The 22,153-nt window shown below is 46.2% G+C and overlaps 1 protein-coding gene across 5 annotated transcripts in view; it reads right to left on the reverse strand.

The window, feature by feature from the left end:
• Positions 1-22,153, reverse strand: part of INPP5D (inositol polyphosphate-5-phosphatase D) — a 78,294-nt gene continuing 56,141 nt past the window's right edge. The window contains exons 11-28 of one of the 5 annotated variants that reach the window (XM_008174952.4): positions 21,681-21,783; positions 20,581-20,777; positions 19,628-19,745; positions 18,925-19,021; positions 16,148-16,286; positions 15,355-15,463; positions 15,087-15,175; positions 14,734-14,815; positions 10,117-10,206; positions 9,851-9,964; positions 8,614-8,696; positions 7,527-7,614; positions 6,579-6,728; positions 5,135-5,228; positions 4,668-4,775; positions 3,852-4,121; positions 1,676-2,252; positions 1-1,072 (exon numbers count right to left, since the gene is read on the reverse strand). In XM_008174952.4, coding sequence (XP_008173174.2) covers positions 1,070-1,072; positions 1,676-2,252; positions 3,852-4,121; positions 4,668-4,775; positions 5,135-5,228; positions 6,579-6,728; positions 7,527-7,614; positions 8,614-8,696; positions 9,851-9,964; positions 10,117-10,206; positions 14,734-14,815; positions 15,087-15,175; positions 15,355-15,463; positions 16,148-16,286; positions 18,925-19,021; positions 19,628-19,745; positions 20,581-20,777; positions 21,681-21,783 — 2,511 coding nt within the window. In that variant the 3' untranslated portion in view covers positions 1-1,069. Of the gene's footprint in view, positions 1,073-1,675; positions 2,253-3,851; positions 4,125-4,667; positions 4,776-5,134; positions 5,229-6,578; positions 6,729-7,526; positions 7,615-8,613; positions 8,697-9,850; positions 9,965-10,116; positions 10,207-14,733; positions 14,816-15,086; positions 15,176-15,354; positions 15,464-16,147; positions 16,287-18,924; positions 19,022-19,627; positions 19,746-20,580; positions 20,778-21,680; positions 21,784-22,153 lie in introns of all 5 variants that reach the window. The other 4 variants (XM_008174951.4, XM_065556141.1, XM_008174953.4 and 1 more) reach the window with 4 other exon arrangements.

Raw genomic sequence — 22,153 nt, forward strand, 5'->3', positions numbered from 1 at the left:
TGGTTAGAAATTAGTCTAATTTTTATTTTTTTAGTAATGAACAGGGAACAGTAGCAAGCATCAAGTCACAAATAGGCCCAGAGTCACTGTAAACCACTGCACTAGTACTTAACATAGATATAGAAATTACAAATATGTTAACATGATTAGTTCTCAGGCAATGATCAAAAATACAATAAGGTCAGCATGAATCTAATAGGATGCTACTAAACCAACCAGCCAACTGTCCTTTAAAGTAGAGTGACTCCCATAAAAACAAAAATAAAATGGCTGGATTGACTGATTTTCCCTCCGGTCTACATTTATAGACCATACGTGGGCCCAATCTACCACTCCCATTCCTGCGTGTAGTCTGCCCTTTCACTCTTGCCTGAGATGCTTCTGTGAAGGAGGAACAGCACTAGTTGCTAAAAACGAGCTGCAGTGCCAGGGAACAAATCCCCATACTCTCCATGGATGCCTGTATCCGGTGGATGCCTGTACACAGCTTGGGGTTCCACAAGAGACAAGGCTGAAACCCTATACGATGTGACACTCTTAAACGTGCATTGTTCAAACTCTTTCAAGCCTCCCCTGACTCCTTGCTCCATTGGGGTGACCTACTCTGGGAGCTGTATCACTGTCAAGATGCTTCCTTTGGAGTAACTGTCACTCAGGATTGGGATTTTGGAACTTGAGATAAAGGTTTTAGTTTGTTTGTGCAGAGGGCTCTTTCCGTCCACCCACCCCATGTCTTTGTCCTTATGTCCTTCCTCTTCTCCAAAAGAGTCCTAAGGTATTTAACTCCTTGCCTCCTAGATTAAGTACCAAAGTGACACTGCAGAAGGCTAACTGGGAACCTTGTCCTCTTGCATTTGTCATTGTTGTCCTGTCTCTTCTTCATCTGAACAACTTGTGCTAAATTTCTCAGCTAGAAGACTTTTATAATGATAAAGAGAAAGAGACACTCTCAAAAATAAAACGCCCCAGTCCTTTCAACACCAGACCAGAGGATAGTAATGTGAACAAAGTGGTAATCTTGTTTCTTCCCTTTAGGGTTCCTCCCAGGATGCCATCTGCCATGTTGCAGTCACTGTGGAGACAAGAAAAGACACCAGTCCCTCAGCTTATCTACTGCTGCTTCTATATACTGGATAACTTACCAGAGACATGAGCAGACATAACTCATGTCTTGTGTTCCCCTTCTTGTCCCCTACCCATGTTTCTCCCCCTCACTTCATCCCCTTCCCCACTTCCTGCGATCTGTCCCCTTGCCTTTCCAGTCCCTCTTGTTAACACAAAAACTTCACTAAGTCCCCTTTTTATTTTAATAAAGGGCAAAACTCAAAGGATGGTCCAATTAAATAAATGCACTTAGATGGAGCTTTATTTATTATTTCAAGTGGCAGCTTGATGTGTATTTCTGGACAACAGTACTGCTTAGATTGGTAAGCATTTTCAACTGATCAGTATCTTGACCCCTTTTTTATTAACCTGGCAAAGCAAACTTACCCTTGAACCATACACAGGCCAAGTTTTGATCTTCTAGAGTAAAGCAATTTGAGTTAGGTGAGCGCTAAAGCATCTGAAGTTTTTGCCCAGCATACCTGGTTCAAACAGTGTGAAAGTAATTACAGCATCATGTGAAACTAATACACCTTCTCCTCCATCCCTCCAATTCCCACAAGCAACATACCGGTGTGGCTGTCCTACCAACTGTCCCCTCTTCGGTTCGATGCTTTCCCTGATGAGGGAGGTCTGAACTCTCCCGGTAGTCTCGGCCCTTGGTAGTCTGCATGTCTAGTACTGCCCGGCTCTTTGTAGGAAGAGGTGGTTTGCTGAACTGTCCCTGACTGCTTGGACCTACTTCAGACCTTGAGGGCTTGACTGGTTTTTTCAGTGGTGCTGGGTTTTCTAAGGAGGCAGTGGGCTTCTGCTTGCCCTGAGCCTTTTCACTTATAGTCTTTTCCTCAGATTGGCTGGAGCAGGTGTAGGACCGGAATCTGGGCGTGGGGATCAGGAAAGGAGGGGATGGCTGCTTGTTGGAAGACTTGCTGCTGTCGGCATCTTGCGGCTTAGTGAGAAGGGCGCCATGATTCGGAATAACTTGGTGCTCCTTTCGCAAGACTGGGGTGTAGTCCTGTTCCTTCTTGGATACCACCTTCCCCTTAGAGCTCATGGCACCGTACAGTGGGTTGTCAAACATCTCGGGCTTCTGCTGAATTTCCTCTTGAAGCAAAGGCTCCGCCACACTTTTTCCCATGTCAGCTGGCCTACAACCAGCAAGGCAATATGAAAATGACAGGTGTAATTAGGAGTGGTCACTGAGTGACTTAAAGAAGGGAGAGTGAATAGAAAAGTGACCATGAGAGAATGACGCTGACTGTGCAGAGAGGAAAAGGAGGCGCAGGGAGATAACAGAATACCAGTCAAACCAGTGGGGACAGAACAGAATGGTGCAGGTTTTTTGCTTTGTATAAGCTTTACTGATAGGAGAGCTGAGGATGGGTAGGCATGGTGCTGGGCAAACTCCCCCCCAGAGCTCAGTCCTGACAAAACCTGGTTTCTTTTTAAACAGAGATTAGCAACGGAGCCCAATTGTGCCAAGTACTGTGATGGTTTTGAGAAGAGCACCAATCTGATTGAATAAATAGATCTCTTCACTTATGGCGGAGGGGATTGGAATGGAGGTCTCTAGAATGTTAGCATAAGAACTCCTACCATACCAATGTCACAGTTAGGCCATTACAACCAATCTCCTATTGGTACCAATGCTAGGTGGTTCAGGGGAAGGAATAAGGCATCCCTCAATAACTGTGTATTGCAGGGGTGAGAGGGTTACTTTGTGTTCAGTGGAGCCTGCAACCCCTTGAATTAAAACTAACGAAAACCTCATGCCTGACTGAGAGTTGCTGTAGAAAGGGATGGGTGAGGTTCTGTGGGTGCTGCGCTGGTGAAGCTTTCACCAGGTGATCACACGACAGCTTGAACACTCAAAGGGCAACTCTGCTCTTGTTGGACAGAGTGGAATGGGGGATAAATGGCACATGTTCAAGGGAGCTTGTGAATGAGCTACATTCCTCGCTCCGGATGCCTTCCTTGGACAGTGTGAAGTGGCATTCTGTGCGGGGCAGTGGAGCGGTAGAGAAAGGCAAGGGAAGAAGCAGTAAGGAGTTTTCCGCGGAAGAGGGGGCCAGTGCTTGGGATGGAGGCTCCTGTTAACTCCATTTTTGTAGAGTGGCAAAGGGGTTTACTAGGAAACTACACTCCAGTCCCAGATAAAAACCCATCACAATGGTTCCATTAGAAGAAATGGAATGAGGACGGGGGTTACATGGGTGCGGTATAACCTAATCACCGAGAAGCTTGGCAAACAAGAGATATATATGATGGATGGATTTAAATTCTGCATCAAGGTTGGTGATTACTCCGACACCTGGGCACTAAATTCTGAAACAAACTAGAATTTGCTGAACTGCACAGAAGTGCAGCCGAAAGCATGGCATGCAAACGTGAGGGTGCACTCCTTCTGCCAGATGGGAGGGGGCTATCCTACATTCTCCCCTTCACTTCTGGGTGGCTAGGGGAAGTTCTCCACCCTTTCTTTCCCCTCACCCCACAATCGAGGTTGGGAAGGAATTACCTACAGAGCTTTGACTTTGGGCTGTAGCACAGGCCTGAGGAGTTGTCGCACTAGTTTCCCTTAGCATGTGCAGAGCCAGCACCCATCTCAATCACCTCTCTAGAGGTCAAGGGCCAATGGAGTAACTCACTGCACCTCCAGCCCACCACACAGATAACAAAACCGTGACTGTGCTGGGGTGGGAAATGGGGGAGACCAGCAGAGCACCAGTGCCAGGGCAAAGACTCACACATGCTCTTGACTCCTGGGGCCAGAACTTCGGTTTGTCGTAGGCTGAATGGATGGTTTCGGAGACAGGGGGGACTGGGAGGAAGGCGTGGAGGTAGACTCCCGGTGTCCCATCACAGGGACGTTCTCTTTAGGCTGCTGGTCATAGGTCCAGAAAGCAGATGGCTGGTCTGATGAAGGGCTCTGCTTAAGCTGGCCGGGTGCAGAGAGTTGCTGAGAGAAAGAGACCACCCCCATATAGTTGGGATTGCTGATGTCCGTAGGGGTGGAGCTGCTGAAAAAAGGGAATGATCAGAGGAAAATATACAGTTCCCTGCCAAAAGCTCTCATGAACAGACAGCTACTAAGGAAAGAGCCTAATGCCCACTGTGTGGGAGGCTTGTTGGCTGCTCCCTTCTCAGGACCTTTGCAGAGGGGGCTGCCAGGTCAGGGTCACCACTCACCCCTCAACTCACCCCCCAATAGGCTCCTGTGGTGTGAAGTAGTCCATGCACTACTCTGTAGCTGCTTATAGGGCCCAGAAGCCCTTCTAAAGGCTTCTTGTTCAATGAGCAGATCATAATGCTGCATAGCAGTGTGCAGGCTAGTGCCATGCTACTGCATTCAGAGTACAGAAATCTGGCCTATCTCTATGGACTGGGAGGGGAAGGCAGCCAACTGCCTAGACAGAAAATGGGTCCTGTGGAATGTATAAACTGAAGCAGTAAGACCTCCTTCCTTGGAGTCACTCTGAAGCGTCCGGTGCCTCGCTGGGAAAGGCACCAGTCTGAGTTCGGCTCCCACGCCCAAGCTGGCAGAGTTAAAGTAGCGAGGTTACCGTAACATGTCATCCTTGCCCTGTGCGTCTGGAGGAGAGGAAGCATTTCCCCGAAAGCGAGCAACAGCTGCTGCTTCTTTAGCCATCAAGTGAGTAGATTTTGATTTTCTGTTGGAGGGAAAAGGCCCTTTTTAGGACAGGGACAGGACCACAGCCTAACGAATCCATTGTCATGTACTGCCTTGTCAGACAGTTTATTCTTGGTTCCACTCTCCTGTGCACAGAAACCTACCATCATCCCATTCCTTTACTTGGAAAGACAATGGGGGAGATCTTGACTCTGTAGCTGTTACCAGCAAAACCGAGAAGACTGGTAGTTGTAAGGGGGGTACAGGAGCAGCTGTCCAGCTCCTACCAGATCTGTTTTGTAATACACTCACAACCTCCAGTGAGAGCCACTCCTACACTCAGCTCTGAACTGCAGGCTGACCGCTTCTGGGGGTCTGAATTATCTGTTGGCTCTTTACCTGATAGATTGCTCCCACTCTTTGGTGAGATCCAGGCTGCTGATGCCCTTTGGTTTCTGCCCAGCAGTCTCATCCCGTTCAATCTTTACAAAATCTGGAGGCAAAGAAGAGGCATGAAAGAGCACGAGTGGGTCACAGTCTCATCTTACAACTTCAAATCTCAGGGCTCTGAGCTATGCTGCATTAATGCCTGTATCTAGCTATATGTCTTAGCCTATCAGAATGTCAGTGCATAGACAGGACAAGGAAGGATGGAGGTCTTCCAAAAGAAAGTCGTGCTGTCTTATCCAATCAGGATCGGATAGCCAGGACATACATCTTCTTAGATTTTAAATAGTGCAGCTATTATTACTGTAACGCCATCAATGCACATCGTGCTTTACTGACAAGTAGAAGACAAAAGTGCCTGCCCCAAAACACTTGCAACCAAAGGCCTTGATCCTAGACACACTTATGTATCTGCATAATTTTACTCACAGTGATAATTCCAGTGAATTTAGTAGGACTCCTGATGTGTAAAATGAAGTATGTGCATACATGTGTCCTACCTCGGAGGGGTGCTGGGAGAATTAAACAATGTTTGTAAAGGGCTTAAAAATGTAAAATCCTACAGCAGCAGGCATTTGAGGATGATGAATATTTAGCAGCATCTCTTTTCTCCAATGGTTGGCTTGAGCATACTACTATTGTCACACAATATAAATGGTTGAGCCTTTCTGGCTGCTGATACCTACTTCGTTATGTCAAAGCATGAGCCTGCGTGTTAGTTTCTCCTGAGCAGACAGTAATGGTAATTAATTCCTAGGAATGGAATTTAATATTTTTCTGTCCTCTTTAGAGACTGCAGTAGCCACATTCTGGGCATGGCAGGTATCCAGTTGAGCTGCACTACAGACATTCAAAGTGCAGTTTTTATTACTAACAAAAATACATGGTAACTTTTGTGTTCTGAAGCGTGCTGCTGTGGGATTAAGAGAACAATACCTAGCAAGCTAGAAAAGGAGGCTCATTTTCCTTTAGTTGAGCAACTGCAGTTTGAGAGTCCTTAGTGCCCTTTTCCATGTACCTACAGGTGTCTAGACCAGAGGCAAATCTGTCTCCCTGTTATACAGCCATCACAAGTGGAAAAGCAGTAATATAATTCAACAAACTCTGCCTTAGTGAGAGACAGGTAGAGGGCTCCCTCAGTCTGTTAATTCACATGCAGAAGAAAGAGGAGGACCTGAATGTGACGGCTGTGTTTTTCTGGAATTGCTCAAGTACGGTCCCCAGGAAGAGCTTGATCATCTTTGGATCCCAAGGGCCACCATCAAAAGCTATTGGCTGTTATGAACTAAAAAATGCTGCTAAAATAAGCTCCAGTTCTTTGACAGGAATCAGATCAGGCCCTTGTGGGTAAGATCGCAGTAATCTGGAGTGAGCCCTCCAAGGGCCAGGCTCTTACCATACAGTTTCTCTCTCTGCTTTCCTTGCGATGTCTGTAACTTGATTTCACCTTGGAAGACCCCTGTTCTCTCACCATGGTGCGTTAGCACAGTATGGAAGGGTACTAGCGATTCTGTAGCTTCTATTCTCAGGGCAATGCAGCCCTCACCTAGAAAATAGGGAGGAAGTCTGGAGCTGAGAAATGATTAGCATCGTCTCTCTCTGTCACTTCAGTCATCTATTATCTCTGTACAAACTGAATAAAGGGACCTTCAAATGTGACTGAAAAGAGAATCTTTGCTTTAAATCACAATATGGATTGTGTGATATCTGCAAACTCAGGGGGGTAAGGAGCATTCACTTCCCTTTTTCAGGTATTCAATAAGGATTTGTACAGGATACTTCAGACACCATTAATGACTTTGGCTCTCTGAGCTTCCATTATTGTTCAGAACAGTTTGTGACCCTCGTCTGAACTAAGCGGATGCCAACAGAGTGGCCCTCTCTAAGTCAGGACTGCAGTCCTTTGGCTGAGCAGAATGTGATAGTGAATTTGGCTGAGCATTGATAGTGAATTTCTCTCGGGCCCTGGAAAAAGTGGTCTCTTATCCATCAGATACGGAGTATGCAAGTGAAGCAGTATTTACAAGTCCTGGATAAACTGAATATGACAGAGAATGAGCTCGGCTCTAATCCCAGCAGGGCACATTTCCTTTAAATCCCTTCATTTTCAGGCTGATCCAGTTTGCACAGATGATGTCTATAGTGCTGATTCTTTTAATCCACATTAGCACAGAATGTTGCACACGGCCTGCATGTCATATGTATTAAACTCTACATCAGAATACAGAGCACCGTTACAACTTCAGGCTGTAATAATTACTGCCGTTCTCTCCCACTCTTTCGGTGATTTGGAACAATCTAAGGAGAGCTTGACTCATACCCTGCGTTAGAGGTAGGCACTTACCATACGATTCATCACTGTCTGAAGACTTAATGCTTATCAGGATGTGCTGGTCCAGCAGGTACTCCGGGTCTGAAATAATCGGAGTCAGCTGCAAGGACAAGCCCACAGGGGTCAATACAGTGGAGGGAAAAGCACACAGAAATAAAGTTCTCCCTTTGTACCTGGGCCTAGACTGAGCAAGGCTCAACCAGACAGGACCCTGAGGATTCCTGCCAATTTAATGCACAACCCAGCTCTCTTCAATGATGTTTGAAGATGTAAGATCGAACACAATCCATTTCTAAAATACCTCCTTCCCATTCCCAGCTGGGAGGCTGCACATCAGACATTTACACACAGTACCACTGCAGTACTTCCTTTTGACTGAAAATCCCCAGGCGGAAGTGATTTGGAGCCTAATTTCAATCTGCTCCACACTATGTGGCTATCACTCTGTTCACTTACTTTAAGCTTATGGGGGTTGCCCTGCAAGGCCCTGCAGAGCATTCCCCAAACTACCTGGCCAGGCCAGCCTTTCTGAACCTAACAGTTCTCCTCTTGGATTATCCACAAGGGTAGTTAAAGGCTCAGTCTTGCCCAGTCCAAGAGTGCCACTGCTGCAGCTTCTCCAGCCCCTGCCAGTGCAGGGAGTAGAAGAACAGCGACTAGCCCAATAACTGAATTTGGGTCTCTGACAATAGCACAGAATACTAGTGCTAGCCCATTCATGGTCCTTTTAACATAGGCTTGCCCTCTGGTTTAGAAACAGGTAAATATTTTCTACTATATGCACCTTATTTTTTTTAAGAGGCCATTTCCTCCCTGTGTTGGTAAGAGTTCCACCTTGGAAGAGTGAGGCATTTAACCTGCGCTGAATAAAGCATTTTCCCAATCTGAATGCCTGGGCCTTTTTCAAGGATACCAAGAAGAACCACTGACTAGCAGGACAAAGAAAACATGGAAACTATTAATCTTCATGCTGCTTTCCAAAATGGAGCCTAGCACTTAAAACCAATTTTTATATGAACAAAAGGTTTGGTTGCTGTTTATCAAACATGCAGACAGAGGATTTCTCTAAAATGGGTGTGAAAAAATATTTTCCACTTACCTTAGGAAGGGCCTCAATGAACTTCACCACCAGTTCCCCTTCATTCCCATCCTCATTTTCCCCTTCCTGGCTCTTTACAAAACCTGCAAAGAGTGATACAAAAGGAGATCATTGGCCAGGCGAGAAAGAGACCTCCCCCACAGCAAGAACTCAGTAGCAAAGATGCCTTCAGATGCTGGATCCCAAAAGGACTTGCTCTGATTTTTTCTCTTTGGGCACAAGATTTTGAAAGCTCTGGGATGCTTGAGGGTTGGACCTTGAGGTAAATTTGCAAATGACCTTACTGTGTAATCATTAAGTGATTTTATTTTACAGTCAAACTTGGCATTAAAAGATTCAGTACAGGCATGGACAGGAGGGTAAGAACATGACAGCTCTTCCCACGCCACTCAAGATAGCACACTTTTGAAATTCTAATTTAAGCCTGGTAATACACTGTTTCCATAGAAATTTATGCAAATTTTGATGCAGCCAAAAAATAATCTTTTCTGGAACTGTCTTTGACACAGCTCTCTGACATGAGGATAATGTGATGAAGCGTACAGCAGAGGCATGCTGTCCCACTTAGAGGACTGGCCCAGCGATGGGGAATAGCGTAACAAACACAGCATGGGTGTGTGGTCTCACATTACATACTCAGCTGAGACTATAGCCCTTTAGCTGTGGAATACAGGATACAATTTTCAGCACTGAAATGCAGAACTATTCACAGAATCATCTCAGTGGAATTCCTTTCACTTTCATTTGATCCTCTGATTTATTCTGTTGAAACCACAGGAACCAATTAATTAATTAATTAATTTTTACCGAGAGTAGCACAAATATTAATCCCTTTATTTTGAAAGCACACAATTACTTACAGCAGCATGATTGGAAATGTAATCATTAGAGTGTTCGCTAAGCAAAGATTTTCCTATCTGACAAGTGAGAACACCAAAGTTCTCTCGTTAAAAGAGATGAGCAGATTTCCAAATAAGACTGAAGAAAGGGCACAAGGAAGATCCTTGTCGATAACACATTATTACAACTAAATGGCTGCATTGCTCAGATTTTGTCAGTAACAATATAGAGCGACATACAAATCACAACATACCTGTAACATCCCTTGCACCTTCTCTGCAGTCACACAAATAACCTACACTGCCCATTTATTTTGATCAAAGTGAGAGGAAGGGAGTTGATCAAAATAAGCAGAGAACTTTGTAAGGAACAGAGGAGAAGACAGGGAGAACGTTACTTTCTAAGCAGCTGGAGTAGAACTCAATGTAGAATTTGGTCTGGGACTTGGTCTTCAGAGTGGCACAGCAGCTCAGGAATTCTATCTGCCCCTGGAACTCTGTGTACTTGGAATCTAGAAAAGGGAAGGACGCCCATTCAGTTCCAAAAGAACACTAAAGATTGCACATTTTCAGTGAAACTCTCTTGGAGCTGAGTTTCTTGTTCAATGTATGCAACACATTTATATGAATCTACATATTTCTTGCATGCCCTACCCTTACTAACCATTCTTTGAGACAAACTGTGAGGTGACCCCAACTTCAAATGTAGCAAAGACAGGACTGTGGTCACTGGTCATGATGTCACTGGTGCAGCCTGCCAATGAGAGAAGAAAGGCAGTTAATGCCACGGGTTTCTGTTCTGATCCAAAGAGATGACTGTAATATAATCGTCATTCAGTAGCTTTCCAGAAAAACATAATTGTGTAACTGTTTTAACTGTCTCTTCTAATCTATGGTATTTCTAAGTCTCCTCATCTTGAAATCTAGGCATCAAACACAGTTATGTAAACCAGTGGTATGCAAACTGGGGGGTGGAGCGGGGCGTAAGAGGTTCTCTTGGGGAGCATGAAGAAATTGGAATCCTGCAGGTTCTGCAGCACCTGCTGCCATAATAGTGGGAGAAGGATAAAAATAGAGTGGGTATTGCGGGGGCGAGACAGGAGTGGGATTAAAAAAAAAATAGTCCTGCATTGCAAACAACATGAATGTCCCAGCCAGCAGCCGCCACTCTCCAGCTGCCCAGCTCTGAAGGCAGTGCCACCACCACCAGCAGGGCAGAAGTAAGTGGGGCAATGCTCGTCAGTATTGTCCTGATTAAATTTGTGTTATATGATTTTCCTCCATGATGTTATTAACACATGTTCCAAACTCCACAGCCCTGCCCAAACTGAGGTTGGCAAACAGGTTTCTCCTAGACAAAGGAATGTGCGCTTGCCTTAATTTGCATTTAAGCAGTAAACAGAGTCATCAAGTGGGGATGGAAAAAAAGAAAGCTCAAACAGGTGAGGAAAAAGCCAGCAGGGAATATCCTTCTACATAGATTCTGTCTCCTAGTTCCCAGCTGGAAATGTTTTTCAAGAGGGGGACTGAAACTATAAAAAGGAGGGGCAAACACCCCAAGGGACCACTCTCTCTCCTCCTGCCCATTGCATTCACTGCACCTGACATGACAAAGGAAGCATTCGTTGGACTCTAGGGGAGCGGTCCTGACCTACAGGGGTCAGTAAGACTGCTGAAAGTATGTGGTGAGAAACATTGCTTGAATCTGATATAGTTTGTTATGTTAGGCATTAGTAAATGTTTTATCTTTATTTTTCTTGTAACCATTTCTGACTTTTATGCTTCATTACTTCTACTCTCTTAAAATCTCTCTTCATAGCTTATAGACTTATTTTACTGTTTTCTCTAATCTAGTGTGTTTAAATTGAAGTATCTGAATAACTATTTGAGATAATGAGCTGGCATATTATTCCCTTTAAGGAATAATGGACTTAAAATATTTTGTATTGTCCAGGAGAGGATTGTGTAGTACAGGACATACATCTCTGGGGGGAATTCTGGGACTGGGGGTATGCTGGGGTATAGCCTGCAGTATAACCAAAGCTGGTGAGGGCCAGAGTGTAACCTCTGGGTGGCTGGCAGGCTGCAGCTACCCACAGATACTCAGGGTATAGCTTGCATGCTGGAAAGATGTTTGTGAGCGGCCCAGGTGAGAGCTAGTTCATCAAGGCATTGTAAGGCACCCAAAGTTGCAGGGCAGGAGTGACACAGCTACTCATTAGTCTGGATTGTACTCTGGTATGTCACAGTATCTTTGGTTCATCTTTGCAATATAAGCAGCACACCTGAAGAGCAAATCTAATGAGGAAGAAAATGGTGTAGGAACACAGCTCTGTTATTCCCCCTTAGAGAACAATTCACAGCAAGGTATTCTGAACTGGATGTACTTCACCTGTTTGTAGCTGAGGGGTGTTGGCTTGATGTTCTTAGGTTACACTGACATCCAGCAAATACCATAGGTGGAACACAAGGAGCCCAGATGCCAATTTATCCAAAGTAACTTCATTTCCCAAAGCCACACACTGAATTATCTGCGTATAATTTGCCCTCATGGTCACACCAGCCCACTTTGTCAGATGAGATTTCTGAGCACGCCGTCTTCTCACCTGCCTGGAGGGTATATTAGCACTGTACTCAGATGGTTGGATGTGGGTGTGATCAATGAGACCCCAGTGCCCAATATCCAGGAGTTTTTAAGGGCTCTTCTGGGATGCCTTTCATTTCTCCCCAATACCACAGTGAACCTTGTTCTAGCCAAGAAAGGGTAAAAGTAGCTCTCTTGGAAGCCCATCAACCCTGCTGTTAGCATCAGCTGAGGGAGGAATTCAAGAGTGATGTAAGGAACTCTCCTGCGCTGGTGCAGGGGATGCTGGAGTTGGGGCTACTGAGTGGAAATACAACATGCTGGCAGTAGACACAGGACTGGTCTGGACTAGTTTTTAATGACTTTGGCACCTTTCATGAGTCTCCCAAGATTGATGGCACTGGAAAATGAACTCCTCTGCTGTCCACAGGACAGCCACAGCATGGGCAGCAGCAACGCAGGCTTCCCCACAAGCTAGTGGGTCAGATTCTCAGCTGCTGCAAATCACCATCGTTCCACTAACTTCACTGGAGCAAGGCTGATTTCCCAAGAGGAGGATCTGGCCCTCTGTATTTTACCCAGGCTCTGGAAGCCCCACCTGTAGAGAAGAAAGGTAGTTCGGTCTCCAAGACCATTCAATGGGTAGATTGCTGGGATGGCCAGTTAGGATGGGATTTGCTCTGAAGTAGGTGCCCATCAAATAATTGGATCAAGACAACCAACACATTTCACACTGCATTCTATCCGGGTGGGCTTCTTTGCTGCAAACCAGCCCACCCAGACAGTGCCCATAACGGTCTGGCATCAACAATTATGGCGATCCTGCTGGTACCAGTGCTGGAAACCCTGGCTTGTTACTGCCAAGAGATTAAGGGTGTAGAGTGGGATAAAATACAACATGGTTTCACAAAAGGTAGATTGTGCCAGACCAACTTGATCTCTTTCTTTGAGAAGATTGATTTTCCAGCAAAGAAAAGGCAGTAGATCTAATCTACCTGGATTCAGTAAAGCATTTGATACAGTTCCACATGGGAAATTATTAGTTAAATTGGAGAAGATGGGGATTAATATGAGAATTCAAAGTTGCGTAAGGAACTGGTTAAAGGGAAGACTACAATGGGTCATACTGAAAGGTGAACTGTCAGGCTGGAGAGAAGTTACTAGCCTTGGAACCAATCTTATTTAACATTTTCATTAATGACTATGGCAGAAAAAGTGGGAGTATGCTAATAAAATCTGCAGATGACACAAAGCTGGGAGGTATTGCCAATATGAAGGAGGGCTGGAATATCATACAAGATTTAGACGACCTTGAAAACTGGAGTAATAGAAATGCGATGAAATTTAATAGTGCAAAATGCAAGGTCATGCACTTAGGGACTAACAACATGAATTTTGCTATAAGCTGGGAAAGTATCAGTTGGGAGCAAAAGAGGAGGAGAAAGATCTAGGTGTATTGGTTGATCACAGGATGGCTATGAGTAACTAATGTGAAGTGGCTATGAAAAAGGCTAATGCAATCTTAGGATGCTTCAGGCGAGGTATTTCCAGTAGCGACAGGGACGAGTCATGACCATTATACCAGGCCCTAGTGAGACCTCACCTGGAATACTGTGTGCAGTTCTGGTCTCCCATATTTAAGAAAGATGAATTCAAACTGGAACAAGTGCAGAGAAGGGCTACTAGAATGATGAGAGGAATGGAGACCCTACCTTACTAGAGGAGACTTAAGGAGCTTGGCTTGTTTAGCCTAACAAAATGAAGGCTGAGGATAGATATGATTACTCTCTATAAATACATCCAGGGGACAAACACCAGGGAAGAACAAATGGATATAAATTGGCCATCAATAAGTTTAGGCTTGGAATTAGATGAAGGTTTCCTACTATCAGAGGAGTGAAGTTCTGGAACAGCCTTCCAAGGGGAGTAGTGGGGTCAAAAAACATAACATGTTTTAAAACTGAGCTTTATAAATTTATTGAGGGGATGGTTTGGGAGGTTGCCTACAATAGCATATAGCCCATCTGCGACTGGTAGTAGCAAACATCTCCAACTGCTGGAGATGGGGAGGGCTCCGAGTTACCACAGAGAATTCTTTCCCAGGTATCTGGCTGATGGGTCTCACCCACAAGCTCACAGTCTAACTGATGGCCATATTTGGGGTCAGGAAGGAATTTCCCCTAGGTCTGATTGGTAGAGACCCTGAGGGTTTTTCACCTTCCTCTGCAGTATGGGTCATTGGGTCATTTGCTGGTTTGAACTACAGTAAATGCTGGATTCTCTGTAACTTGAAGTCTTTATTGCAGGAGTGGGTGGGTGAGGTTCTGTGGCCTGCAATGGACAGGAGGTTAGACTAGATGATCATGATGGTCTCTTCTGGCCTTAAAGTCTATGAGCTAGATGGTGTCATAACAAACCCTACAGTGTGGCTATAAGCTGGAAAAGAGAATCAAGCCAAGGAAGGAGCATTTGTGCTGCAGCCATCTCAACTGTATTCTGCATATAAATGTATAACAGGCTTAATTTTCCAGCCGCATACTGTGATAATCGGAGACGTAACTCCAAATTGCATGGTTTATTATCATGTCTCTCCTGTGCTGAGAGCCTGGCAGTGCAAGGAGATCCTACAGACACCCCTGTGAATCATTTCTGTTTCAGACCAATTTCTTTGCTATCTACAATCTGTTATCTACCCACCATAGGATTGACACACCACGTGCACCATGGGGTATGATTTCCAAAGCACTCGATCACACCAGGACGGCAAATTGAATTTCATCTGCAAACCAAAGAAGAACTGAGGTCAAGAAGAAAGGAAAGGACAAGTTCTTCTTAAGAAGAGGAGAGAAATCACTTGCCAAAGGGCTGTGTGCTTGTTCCAAATTATTGTTGTCCATTATTTGGCTCCTTTCAAAACATTACAAATTGTAATCCTAATTTGTGCAGGAAATGGAGAGCGATTTTTAGGTCACTTTTCTCTCTGGATGCTATTTTCCTTACACTAGCATATATTTTTGAATTGAGAGGATTACATTTTAGTTACCACCTACCCCTGTTGCTTTCTGCTTGGTGTATGCATACTTCTCCCGGGTATTTCTTTCAAAACGATAAGTTGGAGCAAAAGTGATCTCTTCTTCCTCTGGAACAGAGAGACAGCTGGTTATTGTTCTGGCTTTAGGAAAGCTCTAGGCCTGGTAAGACGCTCAGTACTCTCCTGTCCCATCCTTGCAACATTGCTCTGGCAAAAAGAGTCTTTGAGTGGCCACAGAAAAGTTAAAAGAAGGGTAGAGTTAAGCGTAGAAGAGTACAGAATCTTACCAAATTGCAGAAACACCTTTTGGTCCTTTTTCTCCATGAGAAGCTGGTCAAAACCCAGCAACTCTGAATACTGCTGTTGTTTGATCCTCTGGATAATATTCTCTGCTTCCTGGAAACAAGGAAATGTCAGAGTTGCAGAATGCACTCCACCTCCTTACAAACACTCCCTTGCTAGTGGGCAGGCTATAACACAGGACACTTGTCCATCAAACGACAAACAAACAAAATATGAATGTATACCTGAACACCTGATTCCCATCAGCACCAGACATTCCTACAGTATCACCAAGTCTCGTGCCCATCAAGGATCTACCAAAGTTTTTACAAGGCTTGCCTGTTTCCTAAGTATCTGAACACCTGTTCTGACTAGGTCTGGGCCATTATAGAACAAATTGAGGGGTAAAATGAATGAGCAGAAGGGTGTTCTCCTGGTCGTGGCATTCTCTCTTGTTGGCAGCAGGATCGGTGCTGTTTTGGGAATGGTTGTCATTGGGGAGAACTGGAGAATGATGGTATGTCAGATGGCATCATTAGTAGGCCAATGGCTCATTAATCTCTGGAGAGGAGATATGGTGACAACTTCAGCTCTCTCCCAGTGTCTCTCTGTCTTTTTGCAAGGGGCAGTTAGTTTGGGGCCCCTTCTCCCACCCTTTTCCAGCTCTCTCTCTCTTTTCCATGTTCCTCTAGATCAGAAGTTGACAACACCTTTAACACAATTAAAGGCACATCTGCCACTTCAGGAATTCTTGTATCTGCTTTTCTGAACAGCAAGGAATCAAGAGGGGCTGCTAACCGATGTAGGTTGTTCCACTCGGTAGTTCAAGTCTCCCAGCCAGAAGAGATGAGTAAAGCGGTGGGTGATGTTAAATGGACTCAGTTTCTTATCTCCCAGTGTCAGGAAGCGCAGAATGTTCATGTAGTTCTGGTTTCGCCTAACAAAACAAGCAAAGATTGCCTGTCATACTCTGTTGCCATTGGGTTCCTCAGTGCTAGGGGCTGACAGAGACTGCTGCTTTAGCAAGCTGAAGACAGTTAGGCTCAAAGTACAAGAAAGATCAGGTTTTTAGCTATCATTCTTTAGAGAACCCCACACTTCCACTTCACATAGAGCCTGATGACAGCTATGGAGCCCCTGAATGCTCAGGGATGCCCCGATGAGGGAATTTGGGCAGTGGCAATTGAAGAAGTTATCAGTAATTAGTGCATTATCACTGCACCTTCCTTGGGAAAGGGAAACAAACTATAAAAAGAAACCAGGACTGTGCTGCTTCAGCAATCAGAGAGCCATTGCCAGGTGAGGGAGAATGCCCCTGGTGCAGGCACTCTAGGACAACAACGCACTGCACCGGCAACCTCAGCGAGTCCTGGAGTAGGGGACAGGAACGGACTTCGTATCATATGCGGCTATGGTGATTCTCAGGTGCTGCATGGCAGCCTGATGGAGGAGGCACAGTAATTTAGAGAAGCTCCTGACTGCTCCATTTTGTGCTGGAGGCTGTTTCTGTTCCCAGAGAAGCCTAAAATCAAATGGGTGCAAAAGCTGCTCTAATGCCATCCTTGATCCCTCCACAGGGCTGTGATTTTCTGTGCTGCGCCTCCTGGCGGCCCGGCACAGAATCTTAGTCATCATTTTTAAACAAAGCAAGAAATAAAAAGGTTCTTGGCTAGATTCTGGCAGCCACTCCAGGCACCTGGGAATTTCCTTAATGGCAAGTGAAGCCCCGGCTGGCAGAGTTCCTGTACAGCAATTCTATGCCACCCCCTTGCTTGACCTAGACCGGATGCAGGGGATGTTCCCAGGAGAGAGGCAGCATGACCAACACATCTCTCCATCCCAGCTACCCTTAGCTGCCCAAATGGCTTTTTCAGGCTTCTCCAACTTACACCAGGGACTGGACAGGCCCCAGGGCTACAAAGCCACAGTCCCGTGGCTGTTGCGCGGCACACTGCTTGGCCAGACCGCAGGCTCCATCTCTTTCTATTGATAATGTAACAGCTTGGGGAATGGGATTACCTACCAGAGACACATTTCTCTGCTCTACACTCGACCCTGTTGGGGCATCCTCTCCCACTGTTCCCTGCGAAGCCCCTCAGCCTGGGAGGATTTGCCCCTGGTGATGCCATGAATGGACATCCACTCTCCACCCTCCCAGCCCTCTCTCAGTGTACCTCGGCCCACAAAGGAGACAGTGCCTCCTGCTGGCACTAGGGAGATATTTTCACTCTCCACATTGTGCTTGTGCAGAAAAACCTCCCAGTTTCTCTCTAGACAGCGCAAATCATCAAGATGTTTCCATGACATATAGTGGCAGTTCCTCAGGCTAGGCCAGGTGGGCCATGCCTACGCTGCTTTGAGTAAGATACGTGGGATATCTCTCCACAGCTCTGAGAACACCTTTCTATCTATTTCCTCTGCCCACTTTCAGATGCCAGCAGCTTCCACTTCTGGTAAAGCCAGGGTTACTGACCAAATGGTGATGTACTGACCAGTGTTCTCTCTAATTTTTCCCAAAATGAATTTTGTTATTGCACCAATATGGAGGTAATATCACACATCACCTCCATATTGGTGCAATAACAAAATTCATGTGGCGGGATGGGACCAAGGGGTTCGGAGTGTGGGAGGAGGCTCAGGGCTGGGGCAGAGGGCTGGGGTGCAGGAGGGTGAGGGCTCTGGCTGGGGGTATGGGCTCTGGGGTGGGGATGGGGATGAGGGGTTTGGGGTGCAGTGGGGCTCCCCGGGGCTATGATGTGGAGAGAGGACTCTCTCCAGCTCTCTCTCCCTGTAGCAGCACCTGGGCTCGGGGGGGAAAGGCACCTCTCCCCCGGCTGTGGCAGGTCCAGGCTGGGCTGGGTTGGGTTGGGGCCAGGGGAGGGGCACCTGTCCCCTCGCCGCGGCAGGTTCAGGGCCAGGCTGGGTCGGGACTGGGGGAGGGGTGCTGTGGCAGGTCCAGGGCTTTGGTAGAGGCATCGCTGCGTGCCACAGCCCTGAGCGCCTGCACGGTGCTTAATAGACAGCTGCATGGCCGTGCAGCTTAGAGGGAACTTAGGCACTGACTGGGGTACTCAGCAGCTTCTAGTCTAGTGAGCCAAAGCTGCATTCACAGTGAACATATAATAGATTTTAAGGCCAGAAGGGACCATGGTGATCATTTAATCTGACCTCTTCCATAGCACAGGCCAGAGAACATTACCCAGCAACTCCTAACATAAGAACAACCAGACTGGGTCAGACCAATAGTCCATCTAGCCCAGTATCCTGTTTCTGACAGTGGTCGGAGCCACGTGCTCCAGAGGGAATAAACAGAACAGAGCAATTAGAGAGTGATCCATCCCCTGTTGTGCAGTCCCAGGTTCTGGCAGTCAGAGATTTAGGGACACCCAGAGCATGGGGTTGCATCCATGACCATCTTGGCTAATAGCCACTGATGGACCTATCCTCCATGAACTTATCTCATTCTTTTTTGAGCCAGTTATACTTTTAGCTTTCACAACATCCTCTGGCAATGAGTTCCACAGGTTGACTGTGAACATCAACACCTGAACTTGAAAGGCAATGACATATTTCACCTGTGTTTCTTTTCACTTCCTGAAGTCAAATGGCTGTTAACAAACCCTAAGGAGGTTCCATTAAACATGAATGAGACTCCCACAGCTCCTTTATTGCCTGGGAAAAACAAGAAGCAAAAAACATCAAGAAATCAATCCACCTCCAGGCTGAGCAGTAGAAAGATAATAAAGAACATAACACTTTTTAAGTGAAGTGGGGGATGGGGTAGAGGAGAGGCAGACTTAATCAGTGCAGGAAGAATTATCACATATAGAACAATGTTCAGGGGAAGTTTTTCTGAAGAAGGCAAAATAAATAAATTTTAAGAAAGCTAATTTAATTTCCATCTGCAATCCAGAAAGGGGGATCCCTCCCACTCAGGCTGAAGTCTTTAGTGGGGAAATTTATGAGCCCAGAATTGAGTAGGAAGACAATTTTTCCCTCCCACGCTCAGGGGAAGGGATGGAAAGAGGTGGGGGGCAGGAAGAGGAGGGGTGGGGTTTGGAGGAAGGGGTGGAGTGGGGGCAGGGCCTGGGACAGAGCAGGGGGTCGAGAGGACGTCAGGGTGTCTATGCTGGGATTCATATATGCCTAGTTGGGGAAGACCAGGGTCACTTCAGCATGACCCAGAGTGATCTTGCTGAGAGAGAACTGTTCATTTCAAGAGTCCCCGTGGGCACAGAGTGGATGACGCTCTGATTAGATTTGTTTCTGTCTCCTTACCCAGTGTGTTTGCAATTCCTGTCTTCACGTTGTCTGTGCAGATGTGGCTTATCCGGTTCTCATGTTCTGGCTTGGCCAGGACGACAATCCTGATGTTCCAGAGCGTATGGATTGCTATCTGTCAGGGGATGGGAAACTGATGGTTATATCATGGCACAGAGACACCAGACACATCTGGTCTGTCCAAGGCTTTCCCAACCTACTTGGACTCACTGACTGAGATTTTTCTTTGAGGGATGGACCCATGTTCTTAGATTGTGTGGGTGGGGAGAACATGTGCAATTCCTAGCATGCAGATATGCTCAAATTAATCCCTAGATCACCTTGGTTACACAAAAGACAACTTCATTTGTTCACAGGCAAATTCTAAGAGCCACTTAGGGGCCCCATACACAGTGACCTTTCAGATACGATTAAAACTATTCCTCACCCTCACTGAAACTCAGGAGTGGTCGAACATGGTTGTAACACAGTTTGGTCAGTCCTAAACTTTATTATAACCTGGAATAAAAAGTGCCAGAGTCCACAGAGAGAGAGAGAGGCCAGAGCAGTCTCAAAAGATATGCCAATAATTTAAAAATGTTCTCCTCTAAGAGGGCCATTCCCATGGCACAATGGCCTAATTGCAGGTAAGTGTGCTACTGTGGGGGAAGGGGTGGATCCAAGGCCAAGATCCATCCTTCACGCCCCAGCTGGAAGGCACTGGGAGCACTGGGGCTGGCTCTGTGCTCAGACTCAGACTGCTCCAACAATGCCTTCGCCATCTAGCTGATTCAAAAGTAATGGAGTCCATAGACATGTTCAGTCCCCTCTCTGTCAGCAGGATGGTCCCAGTAATGTGGCGCTTCAAGAACAGGGAGGCGTGGACTGGAGGCTGGTTATTCCTGTGTCTCTCCTAGCTGCTAGGGGAGTGTGCTATCCTCACTTTGCTCTGAGCTGACATGATTCCTCACCATTTTAAAGCTGATACTGGTGATTTCCTGCAAGGATTGTCTCAGAACTTCCAGCCATTCCTTCTCCCCTTGGGGGTCCTCCTGGGTGCCAATGACATAAATGTCATGGGGGATGTAGTCAGCGGAGTCATCCCGGGTCTTTCCCTGCCCCTTGGAGAGAAACCAGGATGTGATCTTCTTTGGAGGAGGAGCAGCACCTTTAGCAGCAAATCCAAAACCACAGTGAGTCAAAAACACTTGCCGTCAAAACCTCGAGGCTACACATAGCATGGGGATAAAAAGGCACACAAACCTACGGGAGCTATGCACATGTGCAGGGGGAGACAACGGACTTTATGCCCAAATGACGTACTATGGGCCCGGCAGAGGGGAAGCCCTAGATGATGGAGTTGGTGCTATGCCACCTCATTCCTGGGGAAAAGGGGGCATTGGCAGGAACATCTCTGTGCTCTGACAATTCCTATCTGTTGGAGCTGCCAATGGAAGCCACTGGCAGCCAGCTGTCACTGGCTATTTGGCTCGAGGCTGGGACGTTCCAAAGACAGCTCCAAGGCTGTGGAGCTGCAAGGGTGGCATAAAACTTGCCTTTGTCCCCAGCCGTCAGCTGCCCTGAGTTCATTGTGGCTGCAGCTGAGGATCAGGGACTGTGAGATTAATGGCATTAACCTATCAGCTCACAGCCATCAGAACAAATGCACATTCCCAAAATGGGAAAAACAGATTAATTTGGGATTCCCCAGACAAAGAGCCCTGCTGTTAAATTCTCTTTTCAATCCCGAGGAGGGTGGTTTCTCCTAATCACATGCAGAAATAGCTGGAGTGCAGTGACTGGACACCCTCCTTTTCCCCCGACCATGGTCACATTGGCATTATGGCCCTTTTATGCTGGAGCAATGCAAAGGGGCCACGGTGCATGCAAAAACCTAAAGACTCAATTCCTCTCCTGTCCCAGTGGAACACAGTCCCTGTGAGCGAGTCCCTTACTGAGTGAATAGGAAATGCAGAGTCCATCAGTCCCCATGTGGAAGCAGGCCAATGTCAAGCTCGAAATAAGTGTCTGGAGGAACGTACGAAGGACTAGATGAGAAGGCAGCACATACCCATGTTCCAGGTCCCAATGAAGATGGTGATCATGTCAGGCTCTGGTTGCTCAGAGTGTTTATTCTTCATCTGCTGCAGAAGCTGGCAGAACCCTTCTCTTTTCTACACCCAGAGGAACAGAAAGACAACTAATGAGCGGGCTGTCTCAGTAACCAGAATCTCAGCTTCTTCTGAAAGAAGAACTAATTGACTAGGGAAGTGCCCAGAATATCTAAAGGAAAGATCAGCCTTATCTCTACTAGTCTGCAGGGAGGTTGCTTTGTTTATGGTACCTTCTTAGAAGAAAAGGTGTGTTGTTAGTATGTATTAACTAGCGTGTTCTAAAAGCCTAGTGTAGACAAGGCAATGTACTACTCTGACATGTGTTAAACTGGTCAGGTTAAAGCCTAGCACATGGTAAAGGCAGTGTGCCTTGTCTACACTGGAGTTTCCAAACACGGAAGCTAGCATGTGTTACATCACACTCTGATAT

The sequence above is a fragment of the Chrysemys picta genome, chromosome 9 (assembly GCF_011386835.1).
Source record: "Chrysemys picta bellii isolate R12L10 chromosome 9, ASM1138683v2, whole genome shotgun sequence".
NCBI classification, from domain to species: Eukaryota; Metazoa; Chordata; order Testudines; family Emydidae; genus Chrysemys; species Chrysemys picta.